General features: G+C 42.1%; 2 protein-coding genes across 6 annotated transcripts; both read right to left on the bottom strand.

Moving 5' to 3' along the window:
* Positions 1-515: 515 nt before the first annotated feature.
* Positions 516-12187, bottom strand: LOC306939495 (protein PRRC2B-like; the record flags this gene model as incomplete). Its single annotated transcript, XM_079524082.1, has 12 exons — positions 516-952; positions 1846-2058; positions 3647-3716; positions 4988-5064; positions 6745-6927; positions 7546-7786; positions 8289-8416; positions 8740-8837; positions 9455-9659; positions 10418-10519; positions 10911-11264; positions 12173-12187. The coding sequence occupies 12 exons, from the start codon at positions 12185-12187 to the stop codon at positions 785-787; spliced, it is 1854 nt and encodes a 617-aa protein (XP_079380208.1). The 3' UTR covers positions 516-784.
* On the bottom strand, positions 11137-18695 carry LOC306939292 (uncharacterized protein). Of its 5 annotated transcripts, XM_079523876.1 has the most exons (15): positions 18539-18695; positions 18198-18429; positions 17986-18093; positions 17467-17517; positions 17208-17273; positions 17027-17089; positions 16737-16793; positions 16513-16620; positions 16190-16267; positions 15911-16083; positions 15475-15495; positions 14277-14341; positions 13741-13847; positions 13307-13454; positions 11137-11264 (listed from the first exon to the last, which is right to left on the bottom strand). In XM_079523876.1, exons 2-14 carry the CDS (start codon positions 18322-18324, stop codon positions 13339-13341), a joined length of 1140 nt encoding a protein of 379 aa, XP_079380002.1. In that variant the 5' UTR covers positions 18325-18429; positions 18539-18695; the 3' UTR covers positions 11137-11264; positions 13307-13338. The 5 variants fall into 5 exon arrangements, with proteins under 5 accessions (XP_079380002.1, XP_079380001.1, XP_079379999.1 ...); XM_079523875.1 differs by lacking the exon at positions 11137-11264 and having other exon boundaries at positions 12327-13454; XM_079523873.1 differs by lacking the exons at positions 11137-11264; positions 13307-13454 and having other exon boundaries at positions 13468-13847.
* Between the last annotated feature and the right edge of the window lie 6523 nt (positions 18696-25218).

The raw sequence follows: 25218 nt of genomic DNA, 5'->3' as shown, positions 1-25218 counted from the left end.
CGTTTTCCTTTTCCTCACTTTTGGAGCAAGAAACACACAAAACAGGAATATATATTTTCACCTCACCATTGTTCTCTTAAAAAAAGGACATTAAACGTTAATAAATAAAAAGTGGGACCTTGAAGAGATCTGCTTTAGAAGAAGTGTCTATTGTGTCTATGTATATATTTATTATATATATATATATATATATTTATATATCTCTATACGTGTTGTGAGAGAATAAGTGTCCGGTTCTGACAGTTCAGAGGGGATAGTACAGTATGCCTCGGTGCCTTTGGGGGGGCCTTGGGATGAGGTGGCTCGTAGGAGGCTTATAGCTCTTTTAAACTACGAAAGGTAATCCAGAACCTGAAACTTTCCAGAACCCTTGAAGTTCTGTGATGTGGTTTTCTTTCAGAACCACCCCTGATGGGGAGGTCCACCATTAAAAAAGAAAGAAAAAATAGCTGAAATATAAGCATCGCGTTGACTTATATCTTGACTTGAGCTTATAGATCTATTTATTTTTTGCTATTTTTAGGAACATTTTGAAAATTCTAAGTTCTGGGTCCCCAGAACTGATGGTTAGTATCACCACATCCTTGCACAGAGCCCAAATTAGGTTCTGAGAACCTTTCATCTGAAACCGAGCCATTGCGTGTGGAAAACATATCCGGGAACCGCAAAATTATGTTTTCACGGCACAGTTCACTTAAGTTTCTTGTAGTGGGAAAATGGTCGGTGTAGGGGGAGGGGTGGCTTTCTGGTGGTTTTCGAGAGAAGGCTTTTAAAGGTCTGTTTGCTAAGCCTGGCCCTCCTTCACTTTGACAGCCTGAGGTTTGATGGCTCCAGTGCGTGCTGGTTTGGCTTGTCCCGGGGAGGGCAGGGGCTCCTGGAGTTTGCTGGTCATGCCCCCCGATGGCACCTTTCCCTCACCCACCGCCTTGTGCACGTCCCGCAGGGTTTTAGTCTGTGCCAAGAAGGGATAGGCAAAGGTTACTAACATTTCACAATGCCAACATCTGCCTCACTAACACCATTGTTTAATAAAATATGTTGTCTTTTCCTGCTTTTAATCACTTTTCTTTTTTTTCTCAAAAATGTGATTATAGCAGCTCTACAAGCTCACAACACATCATATCGCGATTCTTAAAATGATAGGATTCAGGTTAAAATCAGGCCTTTATTACTTTACATACAGTTAAAGTGCTCAATCAATACCTATGTTGGCCGTTTGCGGAATTATCCACTACAGGTTCTACATATCATGCTAATGCATTATACAGTATTCTCTCTTCCCCCATTTCTAAAACCAATAGCATTTCATGCAAAGATATTAAGCACAATTAAGTTTAAACATATTCACAATCAATAGTATTTACTGGAATTCTAGCATTGCCAAAATGTTAAGCATAATTACAAACTACAAACTATTAAAGGGATCATTTCACTTCCAAACATGTTTGAAAGTCAACTATCCCTTTAACTTATTAGTTATATCTGACCAAAGCCTCAAATCAAGCCAATATAAAATCTACAATGTAACAGTATATTGTCGATGCCGGAAAGAAACCTTGTTTGTCCATATTTCATCTTTTTTTCTTCCATAGATCAAAGCCATATTCTACGTGCAAAGTGCGACTTTGCACCTTGTCGCATGACAAGGTAGCAAAAATAGCAGATAACAGCTTTGGACCTACAAGGTTTCCACCTGACAGTATTAGTTATAGACAATTACCCCCAAACCCCAACTAACTGTACAACAGCAACATTAGCATGCATTCACATTTCATTGGCTCAAAATGTAAAAAGGGAAAAATGGATTAAAAATGAAATTACCTAAATTTACAGTGGGTGGCTCACCTTCATGCCATCCTCTGGCCCCTTAACGGGGGGCTCGGGGGCATTGGGAGGGGTGGAGTGGGAAGGCTCGCGCCCCCCGGGGCTGGGGTACGGGGGGGAACGGATGATGACTGTCTTGTTGACCTGCATGACAGGTCTCTGGATGGGGGTGGGGAAAGGACCAGTGGTGGGGGGCCGCATGTGCATCACCATGCTGCCCTGGGGAGGTGGCGCCTACAGGGGGCAGCAGAGGGACACTATTATACATCCATGTCTGGATGTATAAAGAATGCTTCAATAACAGTCATTTATATCATTGTACTTGCATATCAGATGTAATGACAAATAACAAATAACTGAAATTAAGTTCAAGGCAATTATGGTTGAGTAAATGTTTTCTTTTGGGGGGGGGGGGGGGGGGGCATTGAACAAGAATATATAACAAATAACTTAATATACAAAGCCCATTACTGAAATATACAAATACAGGTAAATTAATGACAATGCCCAGTGCTAATTATCAAAAATAAATAATGTGTCTATGACCAAAAAAATCCACAGTTAATCATTTTACACTTTTGCAATGTTTTTGGCCTAAATCTAAATACCCCAAAAAAGAATGCTAGGTTTAAAGTGGCTAGAAGAGGATGGACAATAACATGAAAATAATAATATGTGTACATTTCTGTTCATTTCATCCAGCTGTTTATATATATTTTATGAAAAATAATTCCTATCAGCGGCCATATTGTGATCAGGTGATTATGTAATAATTGTGACATGCCTAATCTGAGGACAAGAAGCTTCAATAAACTATTTTGAATTTCCTTTTTCGGCAGCAGAAAGCTTATAGGAATGCAATATAGTGGTTGCTATTTGCAACCATTTATTCCACACATCTCTGAACAAGACAGTACAACTATCATTCACTTTTCTTTTAACTCTCTGGCATGATGTCCACATTTTGTTTTAAAATACAAAATGACTATCCTTTTTTCGTCAAGGCTGGTAATGGTATAGTAGACTTTAATGGTTTAAAGTAAAAACATAACTAGGTCTTCATACAGTTGGAGGCCATCGATATTGTCCTTTTCTTTTTGCTGAGGTTTGCGTGATCTGCGCGAAAGGACAGTGAACCCATTTTGGGCGGGAACCCCTTTTGGTGTTTTAAACATTATGTTATAATTTAGCTATTGAAAAATAGCAGATCTACAAGCTCATAGCGCGCCACCGAGTGGCGCGCTACGAGCTTGTAGGTCTGCTATTTTTGAAAAATCGTGAAAATATTTATTTCAGAAAACTGGAGGATTTAGAAGGATTTTTTAAAATTTTGAGGTCAGGCCTAAATGGGTCAAATGTTAAGGGAAAATATCGGTGGCACCCAACTGTATATGACAACAGTTACTTTTCCCCTTCAACTTTGAGAGACATAAATATGAACTTGTAGAGACGTCAGATATTTTACATAAGTCAACCAAAACCATAAGAACAGCAACAGGCAGACTCATTCAAATATTAAAGATCAGAACTTGGTGGTATTTGCTAGTTGGAAATGGCCATTTTGAAATAGTAATTTTTCATGTTTAACTTCATAAATCATGTATTGTAGATTTTTGCGTTGGCTATTCAAAAATAGCAGGAGTACAAGCTGCAAGCTTGTACTTCTACTGTTGTTGAACATTTTGGAGAGATCTTGAAGGTGTGAAAACTACATTTAGATTGGAAGACATGTGCAGAATTGGCCTCAGGTCTAAATGGGCTAAAATGACTTTATAAATGTGCAGTGTGTTTTAATGTTGAGTGACTAGTAGGCCAGCTATACCTGCTGAGTGTAATGTCCCACTGGGCCTCCAGGACCAGAGGGCTTCCCACTGGGACTGGCAGAGCCTGGCCTGCAAACACAAAAACATATACACGGTCAACTAGACACTTAGGGCAGATTCAATTTCATTTGATTCAAACTGTTCCCGAATACGATTGCCTGGTCCCCACTGGCCATGATTGACATTGGCCTTGATTCTTCCGCACCAGAGTACACTTCATTCAACTCAGTATTCAATTCTTTCACATTGCATCGATCCGTATCCGAGTACACTTCAATCGGTCCCGAGACTACCTCCATGCGGTCCCGGGATTGGTTGGATGTTCCGCTCCGGGGAATGGTACGCTCACTACGCTGCAGTATTCATTCACACTACCACAACATCTGCCAAGTGGTCCCGAGTGCGCACCCAGGACCATAGTGTGAATCTGTCCTTACAGTTGAACGGGGTTGGCTCTGGACTTGGGTCTGTTTTTTTTACCCCTCTCTACACCAGTAGTTCTAAAACATTTTTTTAATATTATATATTTGGCGGCAAACCCCCGTCTGAAGATAAATGTCTTGTGCCAGGGACGAAGATGTGTAAAAAACAAACAAAAAAGAATGACACTCGTGTGAAGTGAGCCCACTGGATTTATATATCGGCAACATGGCATCTTACTTCGTCATTAGTGAACTAAACAAAATTCAAGTCCATAGACTTGGCTTGCAAATGATTTACGTCATAAGAGCTCTAAACAAACATTGTAATATCCTCAAAATCCCATACACTTGGCTGCCATATGAGGTAATTTTCAAAAGCCATGCATTGGAGGGGCTAGCGCCCCTCAAAAATCTAATTATTATTCAACATTTTTGATATTTTTCAAAAGAATTAAAAAAAACAAAGCAGATGCACAAGCTCGTAGAACTGCTATTTTTGTATAGCCAACATATACAATATGGATGAAGTGGTTCAAATTATTGTAATGCGGCATTAACAAATTTGTCTGGAAACCCTATGTAACCACCTCAAGGACAGCAGACCCTGAGCATGTATTTACATCTGCTATATTGGGCGAATGTTTCCCAAAAATAGGGACGTTAGGGTTCATGTGGTTAATCCCGGTGCCACTTGGATGGATGGATTCCATGATTTAGTAAATCCATACAAATACATAACTATGTAACCATATATATATACTCTGTGCATTACCGATAGACTCACAGCGGTTCACGTTGCATGCTTGTGGATCTACAATCTCGTCACATTTAGTTTTTTTTGCCAATGACGACATAGCCAGTAGGGAGTACAGGTTGGAAGCAGGCTTGAATACATTCAGAGTAGACTTGTTCTCCTACCTGTAAGAGCCCTGTAATCCTGGGGAATGATTGGGCTTGTCTGAGAACTGGAAGCCTTTCAGTTCCATCTGTGAGCCCTGGGAGTGAGGAGGGAACAGCGTTACACATTGGCTTCTACACTACTTCATGTCAAGTACACACGTGCTTCTTCTCAGTTTCATGTCAAGAAGAATGGATTTGGACCCCCACCAGAAAAGATACTACATGTGCCAGGGACCACCATGCAATATTTGTGTTCTTAAAATGTTTAATAAAAATATTCAAACATTTAAAAAATAAATGCCTGGATTTTTTTTAACATAGCAGTCGTTAGACTTTGTCAAGTAGTTTTGCCGAGGACCTCCCGTAACGTCCCTCAAGGACCCCCGGAGAAGCACTCTGGAGTACAGCACATGGCATTCTTTGAAGATTGACATGCTCTAGAATTATCTAAAGGCAGCGTAACTGATTATTTTTTGTACTAAAATACGGCCAGTAAGTGTTAAACAGCTCTATATTCCAATAGTAATCACTGCTATAGAGTATTTGTTCAGTAACAGGGGTCGCACCCCTCTCTCCAGCTCTTTAGTAAACAGAAAATACAGGATACAGGATAACAATTTTATTCAGTCAGGAGAGAGAACGCATATGGTACAGGATAATAACAAGTGAAATTGGAAGTGATTTAGTTAGTTTATTCATTTCGGTCACAATTTAACATAACAGTTGTGCATACAATAGAAGCAGCAAAAATAATTATTGGCCGAAAAGGCATGGGCTGAAGCCGAAGCTTATTATGCCCACCTATTAATATTTGAATTATTTAACACACCAGGAAAATAAAAATAAAAATGTGACTAGAGAGCAAACAAAAGAAAACAATATTTCAACGTAGTTTCATATATTACATCAGAACAAACAGTTGACACAATTCCGGCAATGCATCAATTATACAGAAGAAACAATAGATAAACAAAACAAAGCAGAGCTTGATCTGCAAGGATAGTATTTATTTGAGATCCCTTTTCGATATGTGTTCTTACATACATAAACACCTATATCTGTACACATATATACAGTAGGTGCATGTATGTAAGAATATATACTGAAAGGGAGGTAAAAATGATTAAACAAAACAATGATGAGCTGGGAAAACACTGGAACTGGATCACTATAAAAGTCAGGCTGATAAATTGGTTCTCTCTCCTGATTGGATGAGGAGCTATTTTCACTACTTGTGAAAAAGGTGGTTAAAGCGGCACTATGTAACTTCTATTTTCTTTTCATGAATAAAATGTAATTTTGTCCAATCTGTATGTATGGTAGAGTATGTTACAATATAACTTATACAATTGGGGCGGTTGAATTTTGTCTCACCTGCTCTTCTATTGAGACATTTAGATCGTGATCGTTTAGAAGGTCATGTGTCTCACCTAGACACAGGATCTGACACAAACTTTAACATGATGGTCTCAATATTCAATTAATCCCCCGAGCAAGCAGGCAGGCTCTATTACAGCTCAACGGTAAAAAGAAAAAAAAATCAGCACTTCAGCGCTGGAAACCGGGTTTAAAATCCGGGAGGGGTGGGGGGGGGCTTAGAAGAGTAAAAGTTACATAGTGCGGCTTTAAGTGTGCCTGTGGGTTTTATAAATATTGAACAGGGAACGGTTCTGGACATACAAAGTCTCCGGCTGACGGTGAGGGATTTGCTCGTTATGCTGATGCAAACCCATCAGGCTGCCGTTGCCGTGTTGCTGTGACCCAGTGGACCTCACCTCTCGGGGGCTGCCAGTCATGACTTGTTGGGGCTGTGAGCCGGGCGGCAGCATGCGGCGCTGCGGGGGCGCTCCCACCGACAGGTTCTGTCCTGTCTGCTGCAGCTGGATGGACTGGGGAAGGATGAGGTGCTGCTGCGCCGAGCCGTAGCGCAGCTGAGAGCCCGGCAGGGGCATGGTCACCTGGAGGAGGGGGGGGGGGGGGGGGGATTCAGGGAGAAAACAATGATATAGCGACTGCTGCGACAAAGACTAGAGGCACACGGATATTAACCCATTCAGGCCTGACGTCGAAATAAAAAAAACGTTTGCTCTGAAAGAATATATATTCCAAGATTTGTGCCGCATTTTTACGATTTTTCAAAAATAGCAGACCTACAAGTTCATAGCGCGCCACTCGGTGGCGCGCTATGAACTTGTAGATCTGCTATTTTTCAATAGCTAAAGTATAACATAATGCTTAGTTAAAACACCAAAAGGGGTTCCCGCCCAAAATGGGTTTAAAGCTATAATATGACACACATGCGTGTCCTCAGGTCTAAATGGGTTAAAACTGATTTACTGCCGACATTGCCATCTGATGTCGGAAAAGTGTACTACAGCAGCGCCATCCAGTCATTTAATAAGGCAAAATTACTTTTGGTACTTTAAGTATATTTTTATGCCGATACTTTTGTACTTTCACTCAAGTGCATTTTGAATTCCGGACTTTAGTAGTTCTAAATTTGCAGTATTTATACATGTACTTAAGTAAAACAATTGAGTACTTTTCCCCACCACTGTGCATATATATATATATACCTGTATGAGCTGGGAGTCCATGAGCTGGGAGGAGCTCATGCCGGGGCCCTGGTTCATCTGGCCGTCGTAGACCATGGCCTGGCTGCCGTTCATGGGCTGGTAGTGGGAGCCCGACTGGGACTTGACCATGTCAGAGGGCTGCATGCCCGGGAAGGGCGAGTAGGGCCCTTTGAGCTGCCCTCCCCCCGACAACACCATGGGGTTCGGCTGAGACAGATTGGGATGCATGTAAACCTGGGACCTGTGCGGGGTAGAAAAAAACCCAATAGGAATTATAGGCATTGTAGCGTCAAAGTCCCTGCACTTTGGGCTACGTGCTCAAAAACTCATCACTTTTGAACTTGTGGATCTGCTACTTTTGTGTGACGCTGTAGCATGCATGATCAAATAGGGCGTCAATTTACAAAAAAACACGAAAACGTAGACTATGGAGATAAGAGGTTTCTGCCCGACAACAGCGATACATAGCATAGCAACAACCAAGTTGATAGCCTGGCTAATAAACCAGACCCAATCAGCCGTTGGCAAAAACAAAATTGCCTGCCGGCGGATTAGACTGGCTTATTAGCCAGGCTACCAAATTGACACACAGAGGCGTTCCCAGCTGGAAAGGTATAAATAACAACGTATGTGTAGCAGGTATAAATAAAAGAACAGTTAAAGTGCCATTTTATGGAAGCTTGTTCCAGATATATTATGTGGTTGACAAAAGGCGAACGTACTGCTGCCGGTGGGTACGGTACCTGAAGGGGGGCATGGAATTGAACATCTCCTGGGACTGGGAGACGGGCAGGCCTCCCCTCAGCCCCAGCTGGGCCTGGGCCTGGAGGGACGTGTGCAAGGAGATGGGGATCTGCTGGGCCGCGGCCGCCTGAATGGAGGAGGAACACACATGGACACATGGAAATGTTAAAAGGAGTGGAATGCTGTGATTTTTTTAAACTTTTTCTGTTTTGTTATGTGTCAATGGAGTTAACATTGCTAGTCTAATAGACCCCCAGGTGTGGTTAGAAAATTCAAATAATGTCTTCCCTGTGTATTTTTGGTTTCTTCCTGAAAGCCGAAAGCCTTAGAGTCGAAAAGGTCCAATCGAAACACACCACTTTAGTCACATCATCATAACCCTAACCCCTCCCCCAAAAGTAGCTAAAATATGTTGTCTATATTTTAACTCGGGCTTTAGCGGTGTGGTACCTGCTGGTAGCTCTGCTGCTGGCTCATGGTTTGTGGTACGAGGCGCGGCTGGCTGGGAAACACGTGACCGTCCAGGTAAAGAGGAGGAATATGGTTCCCTGTGAAGGACAAACAACAGTTCAGTTCAGTTCAGTCACTACTACAACTATGGCTCCCTACAAAGGACAAACAACAGCTCAGTTCAGTCACTACTACAACTATGGCTCCCTACAAAGGACAAACAACAGCTCAGTTCAGTCACTACTAGAGGAATATGGTTCCCTGTGAGGGACAAACAACAGCTCAAGTTCAGTCACTACTAGAGGAATATGGTTCCCAGATCAATTATTTTCATCAGGTGACGTCTTCTGTTGATCAATTATTTTCATCGTCCTGTGTACATTAGGCCGCAGTCAAGCAAGCAATGCATTTGACCATGTTACATATTACACCTCATGTTACACAAAGACAATGTAGAGATACAAACAAACATTTTCCCAAACATTCCTTTTCCAGGCCCGGGAAAACAGTTTTTCCAATTTCAAAATATTTCCAGGAATTTGCTACTTTTTAATTTCAATCCTATTAGTTTTGCTACTTTTTAACGATTACATGCAGCCACCAGGTGGCTTCACTCAGGAGCTAGTGACAGCATAATGCAGGAAAATTAGACTCTTTAGAGAGCCTACAATTATACAATATTGAAGGGGAATAAAGAGGGGATGTTATTTTTTACCCTGCATGGACATGGAGGGAGCCACGGAGGCCACGGGCATCGGGGGCATGGAGACGCCTCCGAAGGAGCTGTAGCTGACGCCCCCGCCGGTGGAGCCCACACCGCTGCAGGGAGGCTGGCTGCTGTTCCCCCCACCACCACCGGGGGAGCCCTGCTGCTCGGGGAGGGACTGGGAGTTCTCCCAGGCCTTGCGCGCCGATTCCATCTGGAGAGAGAGAGAGAGAGGGAGAGAGAGAGAGATATTGAGGACACAGAACAGCCCTGATCTGTTACCGAACACACTCCAGTCTATATCAATGCAATTTGCCAGCTTACAATTAAGAACATAATAGCCAGCACTCCAAAGGCCTTCCGGTACTTTTAATTCCTTAAGGCCAGCATACATGGATGGACACGTTTCGGTGCTCAAGTCGTCCTCAGTGTGACATGAATTAAAAGTACCAGAACACAGAACAGGGCTTGACATTTTGAGGCAGTTGATTTTAAAACAACGAGCCATAATATTGATTGCTCGTTTAGCGCAAAGAATGACGTGATGATGGCCAGTAGCCATTTTAAATAAATAAATAAATAAGTGATGTAGGATAGTTTTCCCCTTTGAAAGTAAATAAATACAGAATAACACGCATACAGAATTCTGTTTTCCTGAAACGGAATGGTGGACAACAATATTGGGAAGGTGATTATTAGGAAAGCCAGACACTAATGTCAGACAATATTGTTGGCTTGGCAAAGTGAAACCATGAGTCTCTTGTTTAACAGACAAGTAAAATGTTAATGCACTTGTCTGGAAAGATTTATTACTAGGACTAAAGACTTTCCTTTAGATAAAGCACTTTTCTTATTAAGCACAAGTCTTAGACTAAAATGTTCTTTCTTACTTTTTGTTAGACTTCTATCGAATGTAAAATGATATAAATAAAATATATTAATAGTAATTAATCCTATTCCTTCTTTGTGTACCTTGAGGGTGAGGTCAGCGCTGGGGAAGGAGATGGGGTTGAGGTTCATGCCAGGCTGCAGGTGGTTGGAGCGCAGCATTGGGATGCTCTGGTTGAGAGTGGGCTGTTGACACACAAACACACGTCCAGTTCCATGAGAACATCCACACACAACGCAAATAACAGTATAATAACTGGATGTCAGTGATTCTCAACTGCAAGATTTCTCACACCGATAAATAGGAGCTTAAGCCATTAAGACCTGTAACGCAGCTGGTTATATCGGCTATTGAAAAATAGCCGATATACAAGATCGTAGCGGCAGCACCAAATATATTATATTAATATATTTTGAATTCCGTACTTTTACTTGCAAGTATTTCTATATCGCAGCATTGATACTTTTACTTAAGTAAAACATTTAAGTACTTTTTTACACCACTGGACATAAGAGGTTTTGTGATCCTAGGGCGACGACTTTCAACATTCATTCTCTCTCTCTCTAAACGACTCACGTTTGTCTGCAGCGCGTCCTGCAGCTGCTTGCTCACGGGGTTGGACACGACGGGCACCGGGGGGGCGGAGGAGCCTGGCGGTGGTGGCAGGCTGAAATCAGAGTCCTTGGCGCTGACCCCAAACTCGATGGGGGGCACGCCGGCCCCCAGCCCCGTGTCCACCACCCCGTGCAGGTGGTCCACCTGCACGCCGTTGACCCCCGGCCCCGCCATGCCGGGTCCGCCGCCCTCTAGGCGCTCCGCCACGCCCTGCGCCTCCGAGCCCTTCCGGTGCTTCAGGGAGCGCTCGTTGCCGATGGGCCCCGGCTTGTTGTGCTGCTCCTTGTTCTGCTGCTCGGGGCCGGCGTCAGAGTCCTGCAGCAGGAGGGGTGCAAATTAACACAGGCATAAACGTGTATTTACGTTCTATCAAATCCCACACTTGTGTGCCATATCGATATGAAACTGCCGGGTGCAGGTCTTTTTTCCGACCCGCCAAAATTCCGACGGGCAACAGTCCGACAGTATACAAACCCATCTCTCAGAGCTATGATCCCCAACACCGAAGAGGTGACATTGACACACAGCTGCAGGACTGACACAATGATCAACACCGCAGTCACACCTTGCGCCAGCACCTGGTGACAAGAACCCAGCTGGCACAAGACGTCTACATGACGTTAGGATAACGTTGTACTCCAACGTTGGATGACCATTGTTTTTTGGTTGGATATGAAAGTTTGATTGACGTCATAACCTAACGTTGGTCTGACATAAAAACCTAACGTTGGTCTGACATCATAAACTAACGTTGGTTTGACATCATAAACTAACGTTGGTTTGACGTAAATCTCTGAGGTTATGTAGACGTTGATTATAGGTCCGGCTCCCAACGTTGGATATTAGTTGTATTTTGGTTGGATATGAAAGTTTGATTGACGTCATAACCCAACGTTGGTCTGACATCAAAACCTAACGTTGGTTTGACATCATAAACTAACATAGGTTTGACGTCAATCTCTGAGGTTATGTAGACGTTGATTATAGGTCCGACTCTTAACATTGGATATTAGTTGTATTTTAGTTGAAAATTAATTTGATTGATGTCATAAACCAACATTGGTTTGACGTCAACATCTGATGTTATCTATACGTTGGATATAAGTAAGAATTGTATTGCTGTCAAAACCCAATTAGGTTGACATAAATGCCCAAATTTGGACAGATGTTGCATGTTGGTTGTAAAACAACAGATGGCCGTCAAAACCCAAAGTTAGCCTTACATCAACTTCCAACATTAGACAGCCATGAGAAAAGAATAAAGTTAAGACAATTCACAATATAAATCAAGACAGATTTATTAAACCACTTAATGGTTCTCAAAAATAGCAATTCACAGGCACCATTTCAAAACAAATTTCACAGCCTCCTGGGAAAAACAAAATCACAGCATGTCTGTCAATGGCAGACGTAAATGGGTCTAACCATTATTTTAACCCATTCTGGGCGGGAACCCCTTTGCGTTTTAAGCGTACGAAAAATAGGTGCAAATCTTTTTAACCCATTCTGGGCGGGAACCCCTTTGCATTTTAAGCGTACGAAAAATAGGTGCAAATCTTTGAACATATATTTCAGAGCGAACATTTTTAACTAAAATATTTGCATCTGGGGGGTCCCTGGAACAACATATTTTGAGATGGGGGTCTGTGGCCCAATAGAGATAATTCTGGGGGTGCTTGACATGAAAAAGGTTGAGCACAACAGATATAGAAACATGGGTTTTTCAGAAAACTATTAGGATTTAGAAGCCTTTTTTTTAAATAGACAGTCCAAACAAAACAAAACTGTAGCTGTTGAAAAATAGGAGTCCCTTGAACAACATATTTTCAGACGGCCAAATACGCCTACATATTTTTTGGGTCCTTGACATGAAAACGATGGAGCACCACTGAAAATACTGTCAAGACATAGAAGACATTTGTAGAATCACCTTCAGGCATCAATGGGTTAAATTCAATAATAGCAATATAAGTTTTTCGCAACATTGTTGCGAGACCTGGGACCCGCGAAACACATCCCAGGCTTCATACACACATAAAGAACTGTTGTGTGCTCTGCCTGTGTTTCATGGCCGCCTCAATGCTTTTCCAATGGAAGTCACGTGGTTTGACCAAACACTTGTTTGATGCGGGGGAGGGGGGCAATCAAACACAAGTGTTTGGTCAAATCACATGACTTCCATTGGAAAAGCATTGAGGCGGCCATGAAACACAGGCAGAGCACAGAACAGTTCTTTATGTGTGTACGAAGCCCCAGAGACCCGAAACACGTGCATCAATGAGGTTTTCTTTGTATTTGTGCATAAAACAGCTTCCTTGTGCAAAGTAAAATAAAGTACTGTTGTCTCCAGTCTAGACCTTGTGCAAAATAAAATACTGTTGTCTCCAGCCTAGTCCGTCTTGGTCCTGCCACCTCCACCCAGCCTGTCTGGAGCATATTTCAAGCAGTAAGCAATTTGGTCAGAGATGTTAGCCTCCGTTTCTTTGGTGCTCCTCTGGACACTCTCTGCAAGACAGACAAGATGGGCTACAGTAAGCAGTAAAACCATTAAGCGGCAGAAATTCGAAGGGGTCAAACATTTAATCTAATGCTCAAAGTTAAAGGGATTTCAAGTTTGGACACTGGCTACATCATTACAAAATGAAAGCAAAAAGAGATATCCGTTTTAAAGGTGTCAAAGAACATAAGAACCATCCAGAATGTATACACTTGAAAACATTGTGGGTAGTTGCCTGGTTATTCACAAGTGGCCACTGTGTCAAAACATGGGTACTGGATATATGCCGTTTACCTATGACCACAGAGTAGAGGTGGAGCTTGATGAAAGACAGCTTTCTTTCTTTGGTTCCCAGCTTTCCCTTCATATTGAATTTTGCCATGAGGTCATTTGACATCAACCTGTGGATACAAAAGGTATTTAAAAGTGATGCAATTCCATTAACTTGTAGACTAGTAGAGGGCACCCCTAGAAGAGTACCTGTTGAGGGTACATGCAGTAGAAGTTAACACTCAGACTGCCAACACAAATTATATCACTCCATTTTTAAAGTTAAAAACGGATTGAATAGACAGTAACAGAGTACCGTCAAACGGGTGCAGTACTTAGTTTAGTCATTTGGTTAGACCAGTCATTAGTCCTACAACCCCTCAAACCCTCACCCCCACAGGGCAGCACACCTAAACCTAACCTTAACCCATGTCTAATCAATGACTAGTCTAAACTAAGTATGCACCCCCTGTCAAACAATTAGTCTAAAGCACCGAAAAAAGTTAAATGCAAGTCTACCATAATATTAATGCCCAATTAATACCTATAAAATAACATACTTTTCCATGACTCTCTTGACGTTATCCCTCAGTGTTGTTCCTCCAATCAGCGCCAAGGAATTAATCTGAAATGAACGGGGTTGAGAAAAAAAAAACAACAGCTCAGAATATCCCCACGACTGTTGGAAGTGTAACACTCCACATTCAAGAACACTTTGTTGATTGAATAGGCTACTTGACAGAAATGTAAACAGCACCGTGGTACAGTAAGACATTAAACCATTCTTGGTGGGAACCCCTTGGTGTTTTAAGCAGTAGGTTATTTAAAAAATAGCACATTTTCAAGCTCATAGCGCGGCACAAGTGTCACACTATGAGCTTGTAGCTTGAGCTGCTATTTTTGAAATATCGTGAAAATGTGGCACACATCTTTGAATACAGATTCTTTCAGAGCGAACGTTTAACTCAAATCTTTGCTTCTGGGGGGTCCCAAATACAGATATGTCTGGGGTCCTTGACATGAAAAAGGTTGAGAACCACTGGCATAGAAACATGGGGTTTTCAGAAAACTGTCAGGATTTAGAAGACATTTGTAGAATCTGTTTTCAGGATGTTTGTTTTTCCTTTTAGCATCAACCCATTTACACGCGAGGACTTTTTCCCCATTGTGATCCTGTGTATTCAAGTCAACAGAGCATCACATATTACACCTTAATACATGTCATCAACAAATATAAACAGCTATATTTACTACTAGTAGTCTTGAGTAGCCAGTCATGTCTCAGACGAGTGCATTTGGGGATATCTAAATTCAATGTAGGGGCTACAACTGTGTGGAAAGTCTTTTGCGAATTAAAACCTGCATTGCAAAGTCTTTCATATTTGGATGGTATCAGGATTGGTTTAACGCAGAGGGTGTAGTACATACTGGAAACAGACAACCCTAAACCAAAGCAAAATGGAATGCTACCTAGCACTAAACAGATAATATACATGTCAGAATACCTGAGCATCGTGAACAACCCAAAACTTAAGTCTTTACTAGGTACAGAGTCAGTGGACACAGCCTTCAATAGAGAAAGGCCGCCACAGAAAGACCCCGCTCCCAAGGGATGACTATGCACCATTGCACCCACCCACTGCACACACAATGTGGTGGAAACTGAGCAATACTTTTTAAGCACCTGCCCACTATACAAAGACAGACATACTTCCCACAGATTACATACACCCTATGTGAGTTTGAAAACTACCATACCACAGCAGCAAGATGTGTGACCTGTTGTGATAAAAGAAGGTTAGCTAATGGAATACAACCAAACTAAGGTCTACTAACCATTGAGTGTACCTCTCGACCTACTGCACATATAAACAGCTGCTACCTTTATGTATTTTAAATCGGATGCTTTTATTGTATACCATTTAAATATTTTTAAGGACAATTGCTGCCATTTGTCCAAAAGTGACTGCAAAAGATTGCTGCCATTTGTTTCAATAAGCTTTAATACACTGTAGGCTATACTGTAAAGCATGTATAATGACGCAATGTGATACAACAGTTTACACAATGCCGTACCCCTCCAACTGTATACTTCCCCATTTTGAAATGATTAAATTACATTTTGACACATGCTTTGATACAGTGTCAAATTGCTACAGTTTTGAAACAGTTATGCTACAGTTGTGAAACCTACCAGATGCTGTCTTTCAGTAGCCGAGGTGAGGGACTCGTCAAGGACGGTTAGTCCCTCTACTGTGGTCGCCTTGGCCGGAAGGGGAGCACTCTCATCTTGACTGCTTGACAGCTTCAAGTCCTGCAACCCGTCCCGGATAGAAACGAGCAGCTCCAGAACCTTCCTCTGAAATTCTAAAGCATAGAAACGAATGATCACCACAAATAGAAAGAGCACAACCATACCAACAGCACAATGTGTGTGTGTGTGTGTGTGTGTGTGTGTGTGTGTGTCGCTTACTTGCTTGCTGCATTGGGTACGGTGATGCTCGTTGTAGTCTGGGGGTGGAGGTGGAGGTGGGGTTGCGTGACTTTTTTCCTGTTTGATGAGACAGGCATCCATAAGGTTATTTATTTGCCACTTTTCTTTAGTATAAACCATTGCATTAAGTACAAGTTCAAATCCTACAAATGTAACCTAGTAGTGGCAGCTAGTGTTCTTCCGAAATGAAGAACAGCAGCCCCCCCTCTCCACACAGTAATTAATCAATTGTAAGTATTGTAAGACTAGCATATACCGGTATAGGTCAAATGTTTATTAAAAAATTCTGACTTCATACGAACTTTTCGTAGGGGTAACTGGTGGGAAACTCTGTGCAGATCCCATGCTGTCATCAGTCTGATAATCTTGCAGTTCTGGCTCTTGCAGTTCTGGCTCTGAACTGAAGTGCCCTAAAGAAAACAGTGATTAACACCTTCTGAAATTCTAATGCATAGAAACAAATGACTACAATTAATTAGAGTGCAAAACCATACCACAACAACTTAAGTGTGCGTGCGTCGCTTACTTGGTTGCATTGGCTCAGGCAATTGAGTGGAGCTGGGTCCAGGCGACTTGGTTTTTTCTGTTTGATGAGACAGGCATCCATGAGAAGGTGATCTACTTTACTTTTATTCAATATGAACTACCATTGCATTTAATATATCCTCCATATATGACAGAGTGGCAGCTCCAAAATGAAATAAATGCAAACAATGATGACTTTAACAAACCAACAATCTAAAGTTGAAAAATGTTTAAGGAAGCACAACCTAGTTTTGGGGTGTGTGTGTGTGTGTGTGTGTGTGTCACAATTACTTCCTTGGTGTTTCTGGGCATTTTGGTCAGAGGATGGAGTGGAGGTCGTCCCTTGCGACTTTTCTGTTTGATGAGACATAGTTTTGGGATTCAGTGTGTGTCTCTATTACATTGTTGTGTATGACTAGCATACCACTATGAGTATGGGGCAAATGCTAATAAAAGCAGACTTCATACTAACCTTTTGGTCGAACACTTTGCAGCACCACCTTCTGTGGCACAAGTGGCAGCTCTGGACTGAAGCGACCTAAAGAAAACTGTGATTAAAACCGGATTTTTTTACTGTATAGACTCATTACCTGCCTTCAGCTGTATTGTATATGAAACAGAAAAGATACTATATTCCACGTCAATATTGCTCCCGTCACTGGCATTTGTAGCCTACACACTCAATCATAATCAAATGGGACTGCCAACGTCCAGCGGTGGGGGGAACAAACCTTGATCTTCCTCTTCTTCAGATTGCCCACCGTGTTCCTCTTCATCCTCAACTAATTGAGACAGAAATGTTGGCAAAAACTTCAGTTGCAAATAGCTTTGTTGAATTATTATTGTGTTGGCGTACAGACGTTATAGTAGCCCTGTCGCAATTATTGCCTGATTGCAGTTGTGGGTGATACGCCTTACTCGCTTCCACGTAAGAACAATATTCAAAATGTTCCCAAAAAATAAAAAGAGGAAGAGTTGCCAAAACAGCTCTACAAGCCCACAGTCATCAAGAGCTTGTAGATCAGCCATTTTGTATATAAAACTTAAAGCAATGTTTCGTTTTTCATTTAATATTTTGTCATCTGTGCTTTTTTTTACAAAACCTAAAAGCCAAACAAATTATGCTTTTAGATTCCAAATGTTCAATGCCAAAAAACAATGACCTTGTTATTCAGTTATTCGAGTGACAATCAATCATGTAAGCGTTACAATTCAGAGAAGATTGACTACTGCCAAGTTAAAGAACATACCATATTCTGGATAAAGCCTTTTTTTCTTCTGTCTTTTTCCAGAAGGTTCTTCACCACCAGCTTCTGCAGCACTGGTGAGATCGTAATCTTCACATGCTTGGAAGTCATCTATCAATCAAACAGAGGCAAGGCAATGGTTGTCAATGCATAACATATGCACAAGTTGGCACGTTAATGAAGACAAAGTGCACATAATAGATGCAACTACCAACCTGAGCGCATCTTCTCTTTTATGAGGCGAAACTGACGCCAGCCACTTTTTGGTTCTCGTCGTTCCGTCATGCGTTTCTTGGCATTTGGGACAGCTGGCCAAAACAGTTTCATATGTTCAAAGTCCATCCATTACAACTGTAACTCCCTCCGAGCACAAACAGACACAATGTGGTTTCCTTGAAACTGATTTATTGGAAGGTGCCTTCTTGCCCTCCCAATCCACCGTGAAAACTAAACAAACAATAAAACAAGCACGTACAATTAACATAAATGACATGCACAGCATGTAGATGCAAACATTTCACATGAGTAAAATACAGACAAAACAAACAACAAATACCTCGTTGGCTGCGTGCATAACAAAGGGGGAATACTCTCCAGTCTTCTTATAACCTTTTCTTAGACAGTCTCTTATGACCTTTACTTCTTGTAACTTTAAAGTCTTTGTGTGACCATGACCAGTGTAAACGGAGCTGGCAGAGCTGCTGCTTCTAGCTGCTTCTAGCTGCGGCTTGATTGCATACACAAAACTCCTGTGTACCAATTGACGTGAGAGCAGACCAAACGAGACACAGAATATGACGTTGACTCTTCAAAATAAAAGCATTACAACAACTTGACATGAAATAATGTTTTAACATGAATGTAACTATTAACTATGAACTTCTTAATTATGCACTTGTACACTTAGAAAGATAATAAACAATTATGAACTTATTTTAACCTTATTATGAACTATATCCCCTATAGTGGCAACAGTTACAACAACAACTTGAGACAAATACATGAAATAATGTTTTAAATGTGACTTAATTATGAACTTCTTCATTATGAACTTGTACCTTTTAGGAATAAAGCAAACTATATCACCTATAGTGGCAACAGTTACAATATGAATGTGTTTAAATGCCAGTGTAGCTGGTTCACACACACACACACACACACACACACACACACACACACACACACACACACACACACACACACACACACACACACACACACACACACACACACACACACACACACACACACACACACACACAATGCAGCAGGCATTAGACAACCTGACAGCCACCAACCTGGCAACCCTGAATGAGCCAGTCAGCTGCCAGTCTCTGGTGTGTGTGTGAGAGAGAGTCCTGTACTGTTAAAACAAACTCTACCCTAACGTCAGTAAAAAGTACATTAAAACACTTTTTCCTTTCCAAAACAAACACAACGTACATTATGACAATATTTCACCCTTTGCATTGGTAAAATAGACTTTTTCTTTTTTTTGTCTTCCCTTCCAAAAAAAGAAAAAAGATAAAATTACCCCAAATCCATGGTTAAGAGTATTCCACGATGGCTCAGTGGTTCTGGCAGTTGCTGATGGTGTGAGAGGACGCTGGTTCGAGACAGTCAACAAGTCTGCAGTCAAGATTCGTGACCTCGGACCAAGGACTAAGGATCCAGAATGAATAAATCAAAATAAATCAGTCTTTACCTTTTGGTCAAGTAAATGTACTATTGGAATGTATGTTGGCGGACGTAATCCAAGATAATCCACTCTGTCAACTTGTAACAGTCAGCAGTGCCAGTTGTTGCCACAGGGTGGTGCACTGCTCCCTTTTGTTTTGCTTTGTGTAGAAGATCTGACGCAATTCCACCTCTTGCTATAGATAGACATGACATGACATGATGTGTGTCAAACAATTGTCACACATGGATGGATGATTAGCCGTGTTTATTTATTTATTTCCGGGGGGAATGAATGAATGAATGAATGACTAACCCTGTAAAACCCGGATTAATTTCTACTTGCAAAAAAACGATTTCAACCTTACTACTACTTTTTACTACTAGGACTTATCAGAGGAAATCATGTAAAATAAATTATATATATATTTTTTGCACATTTATAATAATTATTAAAATAATAATAATACATTAATAATTTACATTTGGGGGACATCTTTCACAATAATAAGGATAAATCCAAATAAATCACACATTACCTAAATGTACAATTGAAATGTATTTAAGACCCGACTCAGCGCCGTCCGAGTTACGTCCCGATAGGCAGAGAATAGTATATATCAGTAGCCCCTAGTTTCCATGTGCTGGCAATAGTTGGAAATGACACGTCCACCTGGGGGAAACCTTGACCAGGCTATGGTGAGTATGCCAGTATGGCCACATTATGCGTGTATTATGTTGGCAGCAGTGCTCCGTTCACGTTTGTTTATTATATTAGTGCTGTCTGCCGTGAGACCTGGCTTAATATGGTCAATACTGAATCAGTCTAAAATATGCTTTGGCCCCCCCCCCCCCCCCCCCCTCCACCTCTCCTCTTGTCTATAGACAGACATGACATGACATGACATGACATGACATGACATGATGTGTGTCAAACAATTGTCACACATGGATGGATGATTAGCATTGTTTATTTATTTATTTCCCGGGGGAGGGAATGAATGAATGAATGAATGAATGAATGAATGAATGAATGAATACATACATACATACATACATACATACATACATACATACATACATACATACATACATACATACATACATACATACATACATACATACATACATACATTCATTCATTAATAAATAATCATATTTCCGGGGGCATTTCTCTCCAGGTGAGGACAACGCCATCCAGTCAACCAAATATGGATGTCAGAAGATCAGGCATCATCTCGTATGTATTACTTCTACTTCTACTACTACTACTACACACACACCTCACATTGGTTACAAACTCCACCTTACAAACTCCACCCCCTCTCGTTAATGACTCTGCCTCTCGTAATGTTAGGCCACACCTCTCATTGTCTTAGGCCACGCCTACTCGCTATGTAACTCCGCCTGCTTTGAGGGCGTGGTCTATGCAAATTGCATGGGCGTCGTTTATGCTTATTGATGGCCGTCGTCCCGTCCGCTTTGTGGGCGTGGCCTATGTGAATTAGTGGGCGGCGTCCCGCCTCCTTTGTGGCCGTAGTTTCGGCTACTTTGTGGGATTGGCTTATGCAAATGAAAGGGCGTGGTATGCAAATGAAGGGGATATGCAAATGAAGGGTCTTGGTATGCAAATGAAGGGGATATGCAAATTAAGGGGTATGGTATGCAAATTAAGGGGAGTAGTGTGCAAATGAAGGGCGTGTTTCGGCTACTTTGTGGGATTAGCTTATGCAAATGAAAGGGCGTGGTATGCAAATGAAGGGGATATGCAAATGAAGGGGTGTAGTATGCAAATGAAGGGGAGTAGTATGCAAATGAAAGGCGTGTTTCGGCTACTTTGTGGGATTGGCTTATGCAAATGAAAGGGCGTGGTATGCAAATGAAGGGGATATGCAAATGAAGGGTCTTGGTATGCAAATGAAGGGGATATGCAAATGAAGGTGTGGTATGCAAATGAAGGGGAGGAGTATGCAAATGAAGGGCGTGTTTCGGCTACTTTGTGGGATTGGCTTATGCAAATGAAAGGGCGTGGTATGCAAATGAAGGGGATATGCAAATGAAGGGTCTTGGTATGCAAATGAAGGGGAGTGGTATGCAAATGAAGGTGCGTGGTATGCAAATGAAGGGCAGTGGTATGCAAATGAAGGGGAGTGGTATGCAAATGAAGGTGCGTGGTATGCAAATCAAGGTGCGTGGTATGCAAATGAAGGGGCATGGTATGCAAAGGTGTGGTATGCAAATGAAGGGGAGGAGTATGCAAGTGAAGGGCGTGTTTCGGCTACTTTGTGGGATTGGCTTATGCAAATGAAAGGGCGTGGTATGCAAATGAAGGGGATATGCAAATGAAGGGTCTTGGTATGCAAATGAAGGGGAGTGGTATGCAAATGAAGGTGCGTGGTATGCAAATGAAGGGCAGTGGTATGCAAATGAAGGGGAGTGGTATGCAAATGAAGGTGCGTGGTATGCAAATCAAGGTGCGTGGTATGCAAATGAAGGGGCATGGTATGCAAAGGTGTGGTATGCAAATGAAGGGGAGGAGTATGCAAATGAAGGGCGTGTTTCGGCTACTTTGTGGGATTGGCTTATGCAAATGAAAGGGCGTGGTATGCAAATGAAGGGGATATGCAAATGAAGGGTCTTGGTATGCAAATGAAGGGGAGTGGTATGCAAATGAAGGTGCGTGGTATGCAAATGAAGGGCAGTGGTATGCAAATGAAGGGGAGTGGTATGCAAATGAAGGTGCGTGGTATGCAAATCAAGGTGCGTGGTATGCAAATGAAGGGGCATGGTATGCAAAGGAAGGGGCATGGTATGCAAATGAAGGGGCATGGTATGCAAATGAAGGGGAGTGGTATGCAAATTAAGGGGCATGTTTCTGCTACTTTGTGGGATTGGCTTATGCAAATGAAGGGTCTTGGTATGCAAATGAAGGGGATATGCAAATGAAGGGGTATGGTATGCAAATGAAGGGGCATGTTTCTGCTACTTTGTGGGATTGGCTTATGCAAATGAAGGGTCTTGGTATGCAAATGAAGGGGATATGCAAATGAAGGTGTGGTATGCAAATGAAGGGGAGGAGTATGCAAATGAAGGGCGTGTTTCGGCTACTTTGTGGGATTAGCTTAAGCAAATGAAAGGGCGTGGTATGCAAATGAAGGGGATATGCAAATGAAGGGGTGTGGTATGCAAATGAAGGGGAGTAGTATGCAAATGAAGGGCGTGTTTCGGCTACTTTGTGGGATTATCTTATGCAAATGAAAGGGCGTGGTATGCAAATGAAGGGGATATGCAAATGAAGGTGTGTGGTATGCAAATGAAGGGGAGTAGTATGCAAATGAAGGGCGTGTTTCGGCTACTTTGTGGGATTAGTTTATGCAAATGAAAGGGCGTGGTATGCAAATGAAGGGGATATGCAAATGAAGGTGTGTGGTATGCAAATGAAGGGGAGTAGTATGCAAATGAAGGGCGTGTTTCGGCTACTTTGTGGGATTAGTTTATGCAAATGAAAGGGCGTGGTATGCAAATGAAGGGGATATGCAAATGAAGGGTCTTGGTATGCAAATGAAGGGTCTTGGTATGCAAATGAAGGGCGTGTTTCGGCTACTTTGTGGGATTGGCTTATGCAAATGAAAGGGCGTGGTATGCAAATGAAGGGGATATGCAAATGAAGGGGTGTGGTACGCAAATGAAGGGGAGTGGTATGCAAATGAAGGTGCGTGGTATGCAAATGAAGGTGCGTGGTATGCAAATGAAGGGGCATGGTATGCAAAGGAAGGGGCATGGTATGCAAATGAAGGGGCATGGTATGCAAATGAAGGGGAGTAGTATGCAAATGAAGGGCGTGTTTCGGCTACTTTGTGGGATTAGTTTATGCAAATGAAAGGGCGTGGTATGCAAATGAAGGGGATATGCAAATGAAGGGTCTTGGTATGCAAATGAAGGGTCTTGGTATGCAAATGAAGGGTGTGTTTCGGCTACTTTGTGGGATTGGCTTATGCAAATGAAAGGGCGTGGTATGCAAATGAAGGGGATATGCAAATGAAGGTGTGGTATGCAAATGAAGGGGAGGAGTATGCAAATGAAGGGCGTGTTTCGGCTACTTTGTGGGATTAGCTTAAGCAAATGAAAGGGCGTGGTATGCAAATGAAGGGGATATGCAAATGAAGGGGTGTGGTATGCAAATGAAGGGGAGTAGTATGCAAATGAAGGGTGTGTTTCGGCTACTTTGTGGGATTGGCTTATGCAAATGAAAGGGCGTGGTATGCAAATGAAGGGGATATGCAAATGAAGGTGTGTGGTATGCAAATGAAGGGGAGTAGTATGCAAATGAAGGGCGTGTTTCGGCTACTTTGTGGGATTAGTTTATGCAAATGAAAGGGCGTGGTATGCAAATGAAGGGGATATGCAAATGAAGGGTCTTGGTATGCAAATGAAGGGTCTTGGTATGCAAATGAAGGGCGTGTTTCGGCTACTTTGTGGGATTGGCTTATGCAAATGAAAGGGCGTGGTATGCAAATGAAGGGGATATGCAAATGAAGGTGTGGTATGCAAATGAAGGGGAGTAGTATGCAAATGAAGGGTGTGTTTCGGCTACTTTGTGGGATTGGCTTATGCAAATGAAAGGGCGTGGTATGCAAATGAAGGGGATATGCAAATGAAGGTGTGTGGTATGCAAATGAAGGGGAGTAGTATGCAAATGAAGGGCGTGTTTCGGCTACTTTGTGGGATTAGTTTATGCAAATGAAAGGGCGTGGTATGCAAATGAAGGGGATATGCAAATGAAGGGTCTTGGTATGCAAATGAAGGGTCTTGGTATGCAAATGAAGGGCGTGTTTCGGCTACTTTGTGGGATTGGCTTATGCAAATGAAAGGGCGTGGTATGCAAATGAAGGGGATATGCAAATGAAGGTGTGGTATGCAAATGAAGGGGAGTAGTATGCAAATGAAGGGTGTGTTTCGGCTACTTTGTGGGATTGGCTTATGCAAATGAAAGGGCGTGGTATGCAAATGAAGGGGATATGCAAATGAAGGTGTGTGGTATGCAAATGAAGGGGAGTAGTATGCAAATGAAGGGCGTGTTTCGGCTACTTTGTGGGATTAGTTTATGCAAATGAAAGGGCGTGGTATGCAAATGAAGGGGATATGCAAATGAAGGGTCTTGGTATGCAAATGAAGGGTCTTGGTATGCAAATGAAGGGCGTGTTTCGGCTACTTTGTGGGATTGGCTTATGCAAATGAAAGGGCGTGGTATGCAAATGAAGGGGATATGCAAATGAAGGTGTGGTATGCAAATGAAGGGGAGTAGTATGCAAATGAAGGGTGTGTTTCGGCTACTTTGTGGGATTGGCTTATGCAAATGAAAGGGCGTGGTATGCAAATGAAGGGGATATGCAAATGAAGGTGTGTGGTATGCAAATGAAGGGGAGTAGCATGCAAATGAAGGGCGTGTTTCGGCTACTTTGTGGGATTGGCTTATGCAAATGAAAGGGCGTGGTATGCAAATGAAGGGGATATGCAAATGAAGGGGTGTGGTACGCAAATGAAGGGGAGTGGTATGCA

Source organism: Electrona antarctica (genome assembly GCF_951216825.1).
Source record: "Electrona antarctica genome assembly, chromosome: 16".
Taxonomy (NCBI): Eukaryota; Metazoa; Chordata; class Actinopteri; order Myctophiformes; family Myctophidae; genus Electrona; species Electrona antarctica.
Note: the sequence above shows the minus strand (reverse complement) of the source record. Positions and strands in the feature narration are given on the sequence as shown.